This window comes from Spermophilus citellus (genome assembly GCF_964194105.1).
Source record: "Spermophilus citellus genome assembly, chromosome: 3".
NCBI classification, from domain to species: Eukaryota; Metazoa; Chordata; class Mammalia; order Rodentia; family Sciuridae; genus Spermophilus; species Spermophilus citellus.
The window spans coordinates 20,267,293-20,284,021 of record NC_138184.1 but is presented as its reverse complement, the minus strand read 5'-3'; the positions used below and the strand labels follow the sequence as shown (position 1 = coordinate 20,284,021).

Sequence of the window (16,729 nt, the reverse complement as noted above, 5' to 3'; positions counted from 1 at the left end):
TCAACTTGTCTGGACTTCAGCCTTTTGTATGTTCTGTGTGGCTGACATTGACAGATAAAAGGAACCTGGGGATCACCTAACCCAACACGGCACGTCTTTTTCATTTCACTTCCCAGATCCCACGTTCCAAAAGCCTGGCTATACTGGTTCATTTTCCCATGGGGGAAGAGAGATGTCCTCTTTCATTCCATCTGAAAATACTAGGAAAGCTCAGGGGGCCCTTCTCCCTGCGAGTACGCCAGACTGGGAACCACTTCCTATGCTGCAAGTGACACCACATTCCTAAGTCATTGCACTCTCAACAAAATGAAAATGAAAAGGAAAATGAAATAGGAAAAATCCAGGCCACCTAGGGGTAAGCTGAGTGCAGCATTTTATTGTGACTTGAGTGCTAGGGACAGTCACTCTATCCAGTCTAAGGGCTTGTACAAATCCAGAGATACAATCAGTTGGGATGTTTGAAAGAACCTTTCTCTCAGAGAGAGAAACTCGTACACTCAGGTTTCAATCATGAGCTTCTATTTTTACAACAACAACAAAAAATTCAATGCAGCACTATCTACTGCATTCCTTTGAAATTCCATGGGAAAAGCAGCAACACACGTCACTTTAAAATTGTCCTTGAAGATGGAGGATTCTGAGGACATCCAAATACGTAAAAGCTATTTCCTGAGTCAAAGTCCCTGTCCCCAGGGGGAGGACCAGAGCTGCAGCATTGTCTCCCAAGGGACCCATTCCTTCTTAACTGCTAAGAGTCATCTAATGGGCTTGGGATGTGGCTCAAGCGGTAGCGCGCTCGCCTGGCATGCGTGCGGCCTGGGTTCGATCCTCAGCACCACATACAAACAAAGATGTTGTGTCTGCCGAGAACTAAAAAATAAATATTAAAAATTCTCTCTCTCCTCTCTCACTCTCTCTTTAAAAAAAAAAAAAGTCATCTAACAGCCACTCTTCTCTCATGCACCTAAATGAAATGTTAAAAAAAAAAAAAAAGAACGTATATGGAGAACAAATGCTATGAACTTGATTAAAAGCAGGCTTTCTTAAAAAAAAAAAACACTTAAGAACTGAGGCTTGATTCTATGGCACGAATAGCACAGTAGAGGCAAGTTCAAGTTACCTGCCTTAGGGAGGGTCACAGAGTTGCTCTCACCTGGCAACATGACACCCGAGGCCAAAGCTCCTCAAAGAACTGCACCAGATCAGCACTCACCAGAGTTCTGCAATGTTTTCCTCTGGCTGGACTTGGCTTTTGGCTGGGTGGCTCTGCTCACAAACTCCAGAGAGACTTAAGGACTTGCTAGAGCCACAAAGAGCCCATCAACACCAAGCAGGCAATTCAGACAGCAGCCAGCCAAGAGAGACAGGCCTGGTGGGGCAGCTTGTTTGAGAGGGACCATAAATGTCCTTTCAAAAGAAATCTTTAAGTAAAAAACCTTCATTCAAGAGAGGGCACAATTAAACCACCACTCCAGCAGAGAAACCTCAGCAGCTATGGGCGATCTACCCTCCTCTGTGGGTAACATGGGAGAGAGGAAAGCTAAATCAGAGCAGGTTTTGGAAAAGTTTTATTGCATTGTTTCCATGTGGAAGCACTGACAGAATTAAAAGAGGCAGCATGTTCCACTGACTTTTCTGAAAAATCACATGGCTAGATTAACTTTCTCCCTACCCAGGCCTAGACTGAATAAATCTTATCCCCCGCCCCCACCCCAAGCAAAAGCTAAAAAGGGAGATTTGTGACAATCGCTTAAAAAACAAATCAGTGTGTAGGAATTCACAGATGGTCAGGATTCAGATTGGTTATTTTTGTGTCTGAGGGCACTCCCTATCTCCTCACCTCTCCCCACCACTCTTGGTCCTTCCTCTAGCTTGTCACCACCTCTTTCAAAAGAGACCCAGTGGGGGAAGTGCCTCCCATGGGAAGGCTGGCCTTCCTCAGTGCAGCAGGGCCAGGTGCCCCTGCTCAGTCCAGTGAGTGGACATTCTTCTGTCAACTTTAAAAATGTTGTCCCAGATCATGGTTAGCCCCATGCCAGGACAACAGTCTCCTAGGTTAAAATAAGACACGGGTACGCACACATTCCATGGCTCTTAAATAGCAGAAAGTGGACCCATGTTAGAGATTTACAAAATGAGAAGGGCTTGATGGTGGGGCACATGTGTTCCACCCAGAATCAACACTGCTTAATTGACATCTCGCCAGGGAAGGGAGGGAGATGGGGCTCAGGGAGGAAGTAGTTGTGACAAAGTTGTAACATAGTAGCTTGCCTGAAACTCCATGGCCCCCCACTCCTTTGATTGTACAGGGCATTTTGAAATGGAAAAACTCCTTTCCTTCATTTTCTTCTGAAATCATCAGAGGGATAAAACTGCTGATTTAGAATACAAATTAGACCCCTTCAACTCTCTCCCCTTCCCCACCAAAATTATTCTACACACCCCAGGCCCATAAGGTACAAGGCAGAATAACTGATTTTGTGAATGAGGAGGCAAACCGTGTCCACTTGGGGGAGGAGGCTGCTGAGCCACCGGCCCTTCTGAAGGCTCCAGCCCTGATCCTGCCCTTCTCAGGCCTCAAGGGGCAAATATCCATCTTCAGTGAGTTTTAAGTCCCATGGGTTCCTGCCACTGCCTCCTGGGCAGTGGGAGGCCAGGGCCCTCCTGGCTTTCCTACCAGGCCAGTCCATCCACGCACAGCGTCACGTCTCACTCAATTAGTAGAAGTGGACACGGCCTGGAGACAGCACCCTCCACGTTAGTCATGCCAGACAGATAGCAGAGAGGAAACCAGAGGCCAGAGAAGTGATTTTTAAAAGAAAAAGAAGAGCAGCTTCGGTCATCAAAAAATCAAAAAGGATGATTTTTAAAAAATAAAACATGGGGACTTTTTTTTTTCTCTGCAATGTTCAGCCATTTTACTTGAGACATAAAAAAAGTTTTAGAGTAGTTGATTTGCTTTTCGGTCTAAACATTCATGAGAACAGATCGGACGATAGTGCTGTGATGTGGTTTGTGTCTGAGTGGCAATGCTGGTCAGGGGTCCTTCAGACCACATACTGGTACGGGTCTGCCTTCCCTTGATCTGGCGTGGCAAAGGGGCTGGCCCAGCCTAGAGAGAAGGGGTGGCCAAAAACTGCTTTCATGTTCATCCATTTTGTTTTTTTAGCCCATCTTCTCTCTTCCTTTTTCAATTGTTCTATTCCCTGAAAACAAGAACAATCATACTTTCAGTCAAGCACTTTATTGCTGTAGTTTTGGGGAGGGACATCCATTAGCTTGAGATGACTGGAGTAAATGCTTCCTTTTTAAAGCAATATACAGCTATCTACATGTTGCATTTTTCTTCTCTGTCCCTCATAAGAAGTGTTACACACACACACACAAAAATGCTTTTTTTGGTGGGCACATATTTATAAGTCCCTCAAAGAAGGAAGGGAACATAAGCGCAGCCAGGAGACACCTAAGCTCTTGTCCTAACTGTGCCAATCCAGCATATTGTAGGTTGGGAACATTCACCAGACCTGGTCCTTCCTGGGCTCTAGAGAGGAGCTTGTGGCCTGTGCTGGGTGCACATGGGACTGCAGTGTAGGCTTTGGTGGGGGAAGCCTCAGAACTGAGTGGGACCCTGCAGTCATGAGAATTAGCAGTGGCTGCTAAATTGGGATAGATTCATGGGAAGTTTGAAGCTACTATGACCACTTTGCAGACAAAAAAAAAAAAAAAAAAAAAGCAACAAATCAAATGACTGCTCTGGCGCTGAGTCTCACCAGCCTGTGGGGATCCAGAAGCAGCTGGCTCAGCGGGGCTGGCAAGACACAAACCAAGAAGATAGAGCAGAAGTGAGAGGCCGTGGGTGAGGGAAGAAGTCACCAGAGGAGGAAGGAAAGGGATTAGTATAGGTCAGCCTCAGTCACGGCGAAGGTCTTCCATGTGCTCCTTTGGGGCAGAAGCGTGGGGGAGGCCAATGTGGCAATGTCACACAGCCTGTGCCACTTCCCTTGCTATATTTCACTGGAAAAAATGGGGACTAGGAGGAAACTTCCCCTTTTCCCTTCTTCAGATGGAGCTGGTCAGCTGCCAGAAGAGCTGGACAAAGGGCAAGGCTTGAGTATGGGCCCCTGTGCAGAGGCACAGGAGAGAAGCTGCCTGGCAGGAGCTCAGCCAGAGCTGTCTGCTGTGGTCTCTGGTGGGATGGGGGCTGGGACAGTCCAGTCTGAGTCTTCACAGCCAAGGGACCTGGGAAGGACCTTGGTCAAGGGGAAGATACCCTTTTCCATGAGGTGCAGGCCCTATGTTCCTTTCTCTTTAGCTTTCCAACATATCCCCTTAGGAATAGCCTTGATGGGGAAGAACAACTAGGACCAGGCCAGGAATGTTTTCCTTCTGGCCCTCCAACAGCATCCTGAAAGTGGGCAGAGCCTGATAGTCACCTTTGGGTTCCCTGCAGCTTTTACACAGAGAAGCTGGTCACTTTACTGTTTGGCTACATAGCTGGATCTATACCATTGGCTACTATTTTACAGAAACTCTTTTGCAATGACATTTCTTTATTTTGTACTGGAGATTAAATCAGGGAACTTTACCATTGAGCCACATTCCCAGCCCTTTTCATTTTTTATTTTAAGACAGGGTCTCACAAATTCCTTAGGACCTTGTTAAATTGCTGAGGCTGGCCTCAAACTTGCATCCTCCTACCTCAGCCTCCCAAGTCACTGGGATTACAGGCGCGCACCATTGTGCCCAGAAATGATATTATTTCTTATAAATGAAAAAGAGTTGCTGAAAGTCCCATGACCCTTCTAAAACATTGGGAACTCCACCCCTCAGATCCACACTATGATGCTTTGACAGTGGGTAGTACTGACCCTTCTCTGCTGACTGCTTTTCTATGCCTATAAGGCAGAGAAACCCACAGCAATGGGAAGGACTCTGTCTTCCTAAGAGCCCCACTCACACACTGGTTACCCAACAGTCCACAGCCTCCTGACCACTGTTGAAAATGTCCACTGGGGGAGCTTGGGAAGCCAGGAGTAATACCCGGAAAAACTTGAGACCTCCTGACTCTGCTCCTCATGCCCAGAGCAAAGTGCTGCCCTCTCTTCCTGGAGTCCTTTATCTGGACCCCAAACCAGAAAAGAAAGAAATGCCACCTCAAGGACACTGGACACCTGAAGAAGCACGTGATGGCAGCAGGGCACCAGGGGAGCAGGCTCTAGTCTGGCCCAGCCAGCAACTTCAACAGGCCCCAAAAGGGAGTAGTAGGTAGGATGGCAAGGAGTGGGGGGATGGGAGGCCATGGCTGAGTGCCAGGGCTGGGCCAAGCACCGACGATTCAAATGCCTGCAGGAGCTGCTGGAGATTCAAGGCAGTTATCTTCTGAATGTCCTCAGGACCTGGTCATGACATCTCCTCTGGGAAGCTAACCTTATCTATCCCAGCTGGTTTAGGCCATAACTTGTGGATCACCCTATCTCTAAACCTCTGGCCTCCAGATGGGAAACATGTCCCCAGTGCCTAGCAGAGTGCCCAACACAGCAGTGCGTACAAAGAACCAGGAGGTAGGTTATGAAAGGGACTGTGGTACAGGCAACCTTCTAGCCACGGCTGCTAGTCCCGTTTCTGGTGTGATCTGCTGTACCTGCCCAAGGCTAGAGGGTTTGTGCGTGCAATAAGACGATCTGTGTCACTGCAAATGAAGGGATTGTACCCTGCACACCGGGGCCTAGCTACTGGGCTCTCAGGTCTGGCTTGTGAGCAGCCCTTCCAGTACCTGCCTGGGGTCCTTCCCAGCCCCAGATGAAGAGGTGGAGGGCAGAGCTGCCCGCTTACCGTCTCATCCGTGCAGATGGAGTGCACTTGGGTCCCAAACATCACTGACGTGAAAATGAGGAAGAGCAGCGCCTCAAAGCACAGCAGGATGAGGAGGATCACCGTGGTGGGCGGTGAGAAGGAGCTGCACTCTGAAACAGAGAAGGACATGCAGGCTCGGGGCTGCCACCTGCTGCTGCCCAACTCCCTAAGGCACCTGGATTCCTGCTCTGCCTACGCTGCAGGACTCGGCACCTCAAGTCTCTGACCTCCAGGCATGGCAGGTACTGTCCTATCCTACAGCTGGCTACCCCTCACCCTCTTAGGGAAGCCCTCCTCAAGAGGCTCTGGCTGGGGCTTCCCTTTCCCTAACAAGAATCAGCCCCTGCTCCCTGTCCTTGGGTCCAAGCAGACAGCCTGGCACATGGAAGACCCAGGAAGGACCATGAACTACAGTAGGACAACCTCATTACAGCATGGGGGCCTCTCCTTCCTCAGAGAGCACAACGCAAGGGCTCAGGTGCAGAGGCCCCTCCAGTCCTGATTTGGCCAAGGGCTCCTGGGCAATCCTGTACAAGGTGCTGCCTCTTTCTGTACCTCCATCAGACCACAGAAAGAAAAGGGGAGGTCTGAAGCATCTGGATTTGAAGCTTGGGAGGGTAGACTAAGCGCAGGGCTCAGCTCTGACCACAGTGTGAGGCGACGCCCTTTCTTCCAGGACATCTGCCTCACTGAGACCATCAGCCCCAAAGGCTGGGGAATTAACTAAAGAGAAAATGGCCTAAGGCAAGCACTTTCACTATACTGGCCACTATAAGGCCACCCTGACCCGGGGCAAGGCCCTGTCCTATCCAGGATTCACTGTAAAGCAGCAGTGTCTGACTAGAGGCCTGTTTGCTCCTGTGTGGCAAAATCTTTTGTCTGAACAAAGTCTAAATAAGAAAAGAAATGTTGGAAGAGAACAGAGGTGCTGTTGGAGATGGTAGAGGTGAGTAGGGTGGACCACACCTGGGAGCACTCATTCCCTGAGGACCCTTGTTGAGTGCAGCTGCCTGGGCAGCTCAGGCCTGCTTCCCTGGCTGGAGAGGTTGAAAGACAGTTTGGCTTCACTGGCTCTGAGGATTCAGGGAGTAAGTGATTCTCTGAGTTGCCCTGCTGGTGGCCTTGCAGGAACATCAGTAGTAGTAAGGGAGGTTGCAAGGGCTTAGAAAGATACCAAAGTCTGTGGGGAGGCAGGTAAAGGGACATCTCATCTAAACACCTTCCTTCCCTTAGGTTTCCCTGGGAACTTAATACCTCAAGATATTTTTTTTTCTTGGTTCCTTGCTGGGCAGGGCTTGGTCAAGGTAGCCCACCAGCCTGCTGGGCTGGCTCTGGGTGGCCATCAACATGGCAGCTGCCTGCCTGGCCATCTGCTGGGCAGGATATTAGGAAGAAATTAATAGGGCTTTGAAGTTAGTCAGACATGCTGGAGTTTGAACCCCTGGCTGTGAGCTCTAACTAATAACCTCATAATTAATAATTAATAATCTGCTGCAACCCATCTTGCGTTGTGGAATTGTCTTTTTCTTTTGGTACTTGCTTGGTATCTGCCTTTCCCACTATACCTCAAGCTTCATGAAGCTGAGGACTTTGCTCACTGCTACATAACCAGATTGGAACAGTATCTAACAACAAGAGAATCTGGGCAAGAGGGTTGGGCTTTTCCCTTCTGTACCAGGATACAATTAAGAATTCATAAGAGGCCAGGCATGGTGGTGCACACCGGTAATCCCAGTGGCTCAGGATGCTGAGACAGGAGGATCTGAGTTCAAAGTCAGACTCAGCAAAAGCAAGGCTCTAAGCAACTCAGTGAGACCCTGTCTCTTAAGTTAAAAAAAAAAAAAAAAAAAAAGGCTGGGGATGTGGCTCAGTGGTTGAGTGCCCTAAGGTTCAATTCCTGGTACTCCCCCCCCCCCCCAAGACCCCTGCAAAAGAATGAATTCATGAGAGGACATCTGTATAGCACAGCCTTAGCCTGACACAAGATCAGAGGGTGCTCACTGGATGGAGGTACCTTGCCTCTGCCTCACCTAACTCGGCTGCCTTGGAGCTGTAGGCAAAGCCCGCGGCAGGGCTTAATCTCCCTCCCTGCAAAGCAGCAAGCACCCTTCCCTTCTTGAGCTGGGCCCTGGGGATTACAAATGGAGCCTGGGCAGGCACGATCCAGATTCAGGGGATGTGAAACTACCTCCCTATTCTTCTTTAAACATTAACTCAAAGCACCTCAATCTAGGGGACAGTCCCCATGCCCTCTTAATATAAGCTCCTATGGCCCCACCAGCTCAACCGGGGCCAAGCAATGATGGCATTAACTGTCATACACAGGCAACTTTCAGGTATCCATTCCGGGGACTGTCCTGTGCCTTACTAGCCTTGCTGGTCTAGGAACTGGTGCCTCAAGTCCACTCTGTCAGCAATACTGAGCAAAGACAAGCAGTGCCAGGGAAGACCCTGGGGTAGCCAGATAAGGTGGAAACCCTTGCTCCAGATCGAGGCTTGAACAGCAGGCCCTCTTCTTGGTTAAATGACCTTAGAACTTGTTCAACCTCTGTGAGCCCCAGTTTTTGTCATTTGCAAAGTGGGGAGTACTCTTCTACCCTGCAGGCTTGTTGTAAGACTGAAACGAGGTACTGCTCAACAAGCCTTTTGTGTGATGTCTGTCTCCCCGTAGACATTAATAAAACCATTTCAAAGACATTCCACCTCACTGACAGTCTCTGTTACTGCCTACAGTTACCCTGATGACAGGTGGGAGGTGTTAATAAAACGTGGAGCTGACCTGCATCCCCAGGGTGTGGCAGAATGAGGGTACTTCAGGAAGCTCACCAAGCGACTGGGAACTTGCTGAAGACTTACTCTCTGCTAGGATCTGCAGATGCCCACTCTCCCCCACCCTTCCCCATGCCTCCTTCTCATTAGTGTGGTCTCCTTCTTTCCCTGGGCTTATGCCAGAAGTATGGCAAGTCAGCCCATGCAGGAAAGGCAATTGCTCTGAAGATGATAAAGTGAAAAAGGGCACCCACCAAGGAAAAACAGTAGAAATATGATGTTCCCTGCTCAAGACTGCCTCAGATTTTGAGTGTGAAAGCTCTAGCCCAGCAGGTGGTCTCTCTCTCTTTTTGTTTTCCCTTCCAGAATCTATTTCTATTTTCCTTCAGAATTTGTAACAGTGTTCTGTTGGACCTCATTCCATCTGCTCATTTAAATGGAATACTTCTAGAGCAGAGAGAATTTGTGTATGTTCTTAATGTAAATTGGTGATGATTAAACAGTTTGAAAACAACCACCACAAAAATACCAAGCAAATCAATAAAAAACTCTATGTCCTAGGCAAAAGGTTAAAAATAGGGACTTTTGCAAAACTAGAATAAAACAACTTTTGATTGATGTGCCCCATTTAGGGCTGGGGGTGTGGCTCAGTGGTGGAGCACTTGTCTAGCATGCTTGAGGTCCTGGGTTCCATCCCCAGAACTGGAGGAAAAAAAAAAAAAAGCCTCAGTTAAAGATAGAAACATAAGCCATCACCCAACATGGCTCCCCCTTCTTGGAACCAGGGTCTCTACTTGTAGGGGCCTTACACTCTCCCTGAGCACACTCAGTGCAATGGGCCTGTTCTACTCATTACTTTACCTGTTAAACTGATTTTTGGGGGCTGCTCTCTTTCATGAAGATAGACTTGGGCCTCTGCTGTTCCTTCCCTGTTCTCTCCATAGTCTTGCAGTAGATTTAACAAACTGAGGTAGACAGCTGGTACCATGAAGGAAACAGAGCCTCCATGAAGGAAATAGACCTGGATTCACATAGGTGGTCTGTGACCACCCCGCTTAGGTTATAGAACCCACCCTGGAACAGGAAGGGAAGCCCTGGCACATACTCACTTGTCCAATCTTCTTCAAAGCAATGCAGGAAGTGGAATCCCACCATGATGAGGGCGTGCAAGGAAATGAGAGCTATGTACATCTGAAACAGGAAAGCAGTGCAGATGCCATTGTTGTGAGAACCTTCTGACTGTGCAGACTCTGGAGCAGGGCATTCAGAACCTGCTCCTCGGAACACTTAGCTAGGCCGAGGCCTGACCAGGACGGGGCCAGAGAGGCATCTGGTGACTCCCCCACAGGGCCTCCGACCTCCCGCCCTGGGTCTGAGGGGAGCAGCCATTCTCTGAGTCTGTGGAACCAGAACAGAAACAAAGCCTGGGCACCAGGCATGACCTGGACTGCCTGGGGGCATGCAAGGCATACTACTTCTCTTCACTTGAAGTTAGGGTGCTGACTGCTAACTTCAAGTGAAGTTAGCTCTGAGTGTTCTCTACCTACCTGCAGCTCAGGACGTGAGGACACTGCTAACACTGCTTGCTCTAGCTACTTAAGCCTGACACCTGGGGTGGGAGCTAATCAACCTGTCTGCATGCGCAAGTGAAGGGCACTTTTTGAGCCAGAGATCTTTGGCAGGAGGGTGGAGAGCTACGAGGGCAGGCAGCTTTCTCAAGGGCAGTCAAGACTGCTGTGAATGCTGAGAATTTGCAAAGGAATAAAAGGCTCCGCTGCTGCTTTGTGGAGGGCAGGGCAGACATCAGAAACTGACTTACTGTAAACAGGACGAAGTACTTCTGGTTGTTCTCGCCGACACAATTATTGACCCAAGGGCAGTGGTGGTCCATCTTGCGAATGCACCGCTTACAAACACTGAAACAGCCCACAGGTCAGACCTTTAGGGGTATCCTAACAGTTTGGGGCCTCCAAGGGGAAGGTGGGACCCACAGCTCCAGTTTTACTCCTTAGAAATGGCTCTCTCTGGCACAGCTAGAGGTTTTTCTGGGTTTTTTTACAAGGGCCTTGGAAGGCAGGGTCAGTATGCCCAGGGTCACAGTCATTCCCAACAGGGGGACAGACCTTTTATCTTGTTTAACATATAAACAGGACAGACCTGTCATGGCTGAGAAACAGGCTGCTCTCCTGGGATAACACAGCTGAGAACTGGATTTACAAAGACGTAATGAAGTAGTAGTTTAAAAAACTTGACAGAGTTGGATGGGATACAGAGAAGAATTGCTCCTTACAGCTCCCAAACAAACAAACAAAAAACACCCCAAACTAAGGGTCACACAGAAGTTCCAAAAACACTGCCATGTTCTCCCAGGGATGAGGGTATGCTTTGCTAAGCCTGGCCTGAAGTCTGGTGGCATGGTGGACCTGGATCAGCTGAGCTGCCTGGGTCAAACAGTTGAACTCTGAGCCTCAGGTCTCCTACCAGCATGAAAGTAAAATACATGAGAACACATACTAGGTCTCGATCAGACAAGTGGTGGATTCATACTGGTCTCCATTCTCACTCTTTTCCACCACTCCAAAGGGCCTGGCCAACACAAGCATGCTGGCCTGGCTCCATAATCTCCCTGGGGGCCAGGCAGGCAAAGTAAGAAAGAGGCCTAAAAGGAAGGCAGAGGAAACAAACAGAACACTGGGCACTGGCAACTCCACTGCCCAGTCTGTTTCTCTTTCTCTCTCTGTTAACAATTTTGAACACACACATAAAAAAAAATTTTTATATACATACATACACACACATTTATACACACACACACACATATATATATACATCTAAATATACATATATAATATACTATAATATATGTTTGAGTTGGTAACAGTGTTCTCAGCGAACAATTTTAAAAGCACAGAAAGCAAGGAATGATTTTTGTGCCCTGTGTTCTAGGCCTCAGCTACCAGGCTCCCGCTCTCCCAAGGAGCCACCTGCTATAGCCCATTTCTTGGATGTTCTTCTGGATACAATCAACTCTGGGGTTCCTTATGTCCCTTCTCATCTGAGAAACAGACTGCTGAGAGTACAAACACTCCCTGCTCCAGGGCCCTGAGTAAGTTCCTCTTCTATCTTTACTTATTTCTAAAAGGGTTTTCAAGTGTGTGCTCTTGAAGCAGGGTGGGCTCAGGGGCAGAGAGGCACAAAGTGGCCTTCCATCCTCTTAAAGCTGTACAAGAGTTTAAACAAGTTCTCACGGCAAAGTTGTGCTCTGCTCTCCTCCCAGCTTCACTGAAGAGATGAGGCATTGGCCAGGATGCTGGGCATCACAAGGAACTTCGTCTCACTGGGCAGCCAAATAAGACAAACTCCTATGCTTCAGGCAGCAGGGAAATTAAGAATAGCCACTGAGGCCTACAAAGACTAGCTCAAGATGCTGGTCTTTTGAGTTTCTGTTCTCAAAGATATGAACCATCAAGATGGCACCTCTCGCTGGATGTGGTGGCATACGCCTGTAATCCCAGTGGCTTGGAAGGCTGAGGCAGGAGGATCACGAGTTCAAAGCCAGCCTCAGCAACTCATTGAGGCCATAAGCAACTCAGTGAGACTCTGTCTCAAAGTAAAATATAAAGGGGCAGGAGAGATGGCTCAGTGGTTAAGTACAAAAAAAAAAAAAAAAAGGCACCTGTCCTCACCCTGGGCCAGGTGGTTGTGGGGTGGGTGGGGTGAAGCACTGTTCAGAGGCTGACTTGCTCACAAAAAGTTCACCTGAATGGCCTGGACATGGAGCATGTCAGGGGCAAGGCCTGGAGCAGTGAAGGGTGCTTGCACTCTGCCCTGTGGTTTTACCTAAAGACCATCCCCAGGAGGTGGAAAAACCATGAACTTCCATTTACAAGGCCTGATGATCAATAAGGAATCATTGCCTCAGAGCCAGTCTCCTTTGCACAGAGTGGGCTTGGCAATGTCCCCTCTCCAGACGTAGCAGGGCAGCCAAAGCACAGGATAAGAGGAAGCCTCACAATCCTCATGGAGAAGCCTAACACCCTTCTCCAAACATGCCGCAGTTACCTTACTGTCTTGCTGGGGACAGGCCTGATGCCAGAGGACCCTTTCTCCATTTTTCTCACTTGGCAAAACTGAGTCCTCTGAGGCACCCTCCTAACTTGCTCTTTCCTTAACATGCCTGAAAGCTCTCTCCTTGCACTCTTTTCTACCACTAATTCCAGTAAATTATGGACGAGATAGTGTGGGCTGGTAAGTTCCTGGGGCACAAGGACCACATGTGCGATATGTCATTAAAAAGACCAAATGCCTTATATGGAAGTATTTTTTTTGTGTGTCCTTGCCATCCATACTTCCCAGGCCCCTTCTATGTTTTAAGTTATTGTTTTAGAAGAAGGCAGATGCTTCTCCTCCCCACTTCTTCCAGGTTCCCTACCATTTTTCAGGACTCAAAGCTTGGGAGAACCCAACAAGCTCATTGGCTCGTATGCATCCATGGACTCCCTCTGTGTTTATGTGTTCCCTCTCCAGGGAGGTGTACAGGCCTTTCCTAGGTATGCAGCCTCAAATGAGCTAGCTGGGGCTCTGGTGCCCATCCTGGGTAATGGCCGTATATGCAACATAGGCATGACTGTGTGTCTCTCTCATAGCAGTAATTATGGAATTGTGCCACAAGATGAGGGCCTGTCCTGCCTGGGTGGGAGGCCCCTAGAGTCAGGACGATTTCTAACTCACCAATATAAGCACAGAGCCAAGCCCAGGGCCTTCCATAGCAGAGTCTGCTGAATTAAGGCTTTGATGCTACAGACAGGTAATGAGGAAGCCTGGGAAACGAGCTGACTCACATCTGCCTAGATGCTCCGGTAGGGAAGATGAAAAGAAAACAGCAAGAAGTACTGGAGGGGTCGTGGCATCACACACAGGTTTCACTGCATCACACCTCACTGGCTATGACAAAAGTATAAGCAAAAGATGCATAGCACAGCCCAGCACAGCTCAGAATCGAGTTTGTGAAAGACAGTGCAATGTGAGGGAAAGAAGAGGGTCTGAGGACACAGCTTCATCTTGGGTCTGGGCAAAGCAATGGAGGTTCTCCACATCAGCCTCAGCAGAATTACCCTGATCTTTCATGTAAGCACCAATAATGTGTGCTAAATGCTTTAAAAACAATACTCATGCTATGTACATTTAGTAGTCTTATGTACATTAGTAGTCTTAGCAACGAGAAAGAGAAAACAATAAGAATCTGGTAGGTGCACAAAGCAACCTACCACTGTCTCAGCCTCACTGTGCATATCTGGAGAGGTTGAAGCATGGCTGAGGCATTGCTAAGGAGGGGTCTCCACCTCCTCCAAGAAGAACCCAGTGTATAAGCCTAAAGCCTTGACCATCCACATCAGTACAAATGGCTCCTCTTACAGGATTTCCACATGCTTCCATGGTCCTCGTGACTGGGAGATTCCATACCAGGATGAAAGCAGCGTGGGGTTCTAAGTGCTTCTAGAGGGTGAGACCTACCTGCACACACCCTTCAGGTGTATGCAGGTCTGGGTGTATCTGTGGTACCCACCAGAGCACAGGGAATGGAGACAGCGTCAAATTCAATGGGCTCTGCTGGGAACACAGGATTAAAAGAGACGGGGACAAACACAAGTGGGCATACCGAGCAGGCAAGCCCAGAATCTATCAGCTCTAACTACAGTAGACTGGGCTCAACCAACCGTCAACAAGCCCAGGCTGTCTCACATGGTGGGGATTCTGCTTATCCAAACTGTGGGTCCCCAGATGGCCTGGGCCACATGTGCCGTCACGAAGAAGCAGCTGTCAGCACACACTTCCTGAAGTAGGAACAGGCGATGCACAGGCATCCTCGCTCGCTCATCTGAGTCAGCAGCTCCTGCTGCTCAAGCTGATGTGTTTACTAGCACTCAGAACACCTCCCCTGGTCACCCGGGAGGGAGGCGAGGAGGCAGCAGGAAAATGCCAGGCAGTGAAGGCAGCTGAGGGTGTGGGGAGGGAAGAGAAAAAAACCACTGTGGTTGCCCCAAAGTTCTTTTCTACAAAGGCAATAACTCCGTTTCTGGTCCTGCTTTTATAAACCCAGCACATCTCCAAGTCTCTACACATTCTTCTACGAATGAGTAGTTTCCATTCTCTGAGCTGGGCAGCTTGAACAGTTATTTAAATTTAATCCTCATAACAAGCTACGGAGGAACAACCCTCAAATATGGGAGAGAAAGCAGAGGCCTAAGGGTCACAGTGCAGTGGAGACAGTTCCAGATTTCCAACAATGACCTCTCCAACTTCAAGGCCAGAACCTGGTCCAACCCTTGGGGCTATTCTGAGGAACCACACAAGCAAGTTGGGTGATCCTTAGACAGCAGTTAGCTCCAGAGCCCCAAGGTAGCAGGAAAAGACTAGACTGATGCTTCCATCTCAGACACAAGAAGCAAACCTGATGTGGACCTCAGAAGCAAGTTGATCTAGATAGAAACCCCGCAGGGGACAGCAATTGCCATAGGACTCTGCTGGAGTACCTCCTTCACTCTCAAGCAGGTGGCAACTAGTGGGGCAGGCCCACAGATCAATCGATCTCTCTCTTTCAGAGAGATGGAGAAACAAACATACAAGTATATAGGGTTATATGAGTTACTCCCAAACTGGAGTTCTAGTGGAAAAGAGTCCTGCTGGGACCTGGAGCCAGAACCACCAGGACCTTAGTACTCACTACCTTAGCACCACCAGTCTTTAGTACTCACTGGCTGAAAGACCTTAGAGCAGTCACTTAACCACCATGAGCTTTAGTTTCCTCATCTAGGAAACTAGGAAGAGTAGCCCCTACAGTAATACCTAGCTCTCAGGGTGGCTGTGAAGATAGAAATCAGATGAGTGATGAAGGGACAGGAAGGGTAAGTGCCTTGATACAGCAAGAACCAAGGAGCCAACTGGAATCTGAACCCTAGAGACTGACTAGTCTCTTCTGAGAGGTGGACAGTGAGGACTACAGGGAAAGACCACCTTTCATTCACTCAGGCATCTCACTTGACCCAAATAGCTCCATGGCCTCGGGCTGATAAGGATGACCTCTCACCTCTGAGAGCAAGTTCATTCCTCCATGACCCTCCCCACCCCAAACACAAGCACTGGTCTGAAAAGGGGACTCAGTGACATTTCTCCCTCTGTATTCTAGCATTTAAAGTTCTTTCTAATGATAAAATATAATTTTTATTTAGATATCATCTCAACAAGAAGACTCAAAACAACAAAGAAACCTGAAAATAAAAAGGGAAAACTCGCCAGATAAGATGGGAAAACATTTTTTTGAGCTGACTTCTATAATAGCCATAACCTCTAGAAGTTTTGTTTTAAAGGAAAGTCTTTATTCAGGAGCAACCCTTTGTTTCAAGTATAAGATGTTCACAGAATGATTTTCTAAAGCTTTGTCTCATGGTCTCCTTGTCATAAAAGCTGTGAAGTGGTAGGAAAAACAGGAGTTCCCTCAATTTTACATATATGAAAACAAAGGCCTGCTTCAGGTGTGGCAGAGCCAAGTCCTGGGGCAGATGTTCTAAGTCCAAATCACAAGCCCTTTCCAATCTAGTGGGCTCACAGGGACCAGGATGCACATGCACAATGTGCAGAGCCAGGGGTGTTCCGAGTCCACTTTCTGACTTGGCACCTGCGGGGGAAGTGTGTGCTACTTCAGGGTATATGTGTGACAGGAGGCAGGGTGGCTGAGAGGAGACAGGGGAGCCCCAGCCCGTGTACCTGCAGTGGTGGGCTCTGTCGGGCTTGATGCTGCAGCATTTGGGACACTTGTATACCACCTGCCCAGGCTTCAACTGTAAACTCTCGATAAATTCTTTAGTGGCATTTCCTTTGGGCACTGCCCCCTGTAAGAAAGAGGAAAAGTGTCAGGGTTGTGCTGGCAGTTCTATCAGTCATAACACTCCAAAGTGGAGACAGTCATTTCAACGCAGCCACCACACATGTATAAACTCTATTTTCTGAATTATATCAACAGTGAGGACTATTTATTTATTTATTTAGTGGTGCTGGGGATTGAACCCAGGGCCTTGTGCGTGAACTACATCCCCAGCATTTTTTATTT

General features: G+C 48.4%; 1 protein-coding gene and 1 long non-coding RNA gene across 7 annotated transcripts in view; both read right to left on the bottom strand.

The window, feature by feature from the left end:
* LOC308643113 overlaps positions 1-16,729 on the bottom strand; it is a 622,623-nt gene that overhangs the window by 141,903 nt on the left and 463,991 nt on the right. The window lies entirely within an intron of this gene.
* The window catches only part of ZDHHC3 (zDHHC palmitoyltransferase 3), a 61,912-nt gene that overhangs the window by 8,339 nt on the left and 36,844 nt on the right, over positions 1-16,729 (bottom strand). The window contains exons 3-9 of one of the 6 annotated variants that reach the window (XM_081285857.1): positions 16,387-16,511; positions 10,442-10,538; positions 9,732-9,813; positions 9,484-9,600; positions 9,291-9,324; positions 5,833-5,965; positions 928-3,206 (exon numbers count right to left, since the gene is read on the bottom strand). In XM_081285857.1, coding sequence (XP_081141983.1) covers positions 3,048-3,206; positions 5,833-5,965; positions 9,291-9,324; positions 9,484-9,600; positions 9,732-9,813; positions 10,442-10,538; positions 16,387-16,511 — 747 coding nt within the window. In that variant the 3' untranslated portion in view covers positions 928-3,047. Of the gene's footprint in view, positions 1-927; positions 3,207-5,832; positions 5,966-9,290; positions 9,325-9,483; positions 9,601-9,731; positions 9,814-10,441; positions 10,539-16,386; positions 16,512-16,729 lie in introns of those variants that run through there. The other 5 variants (XM_081285855.1, XM_081285856.1, XM_081285858.1 and 2 more) reach the window with 5 other exon arrangements.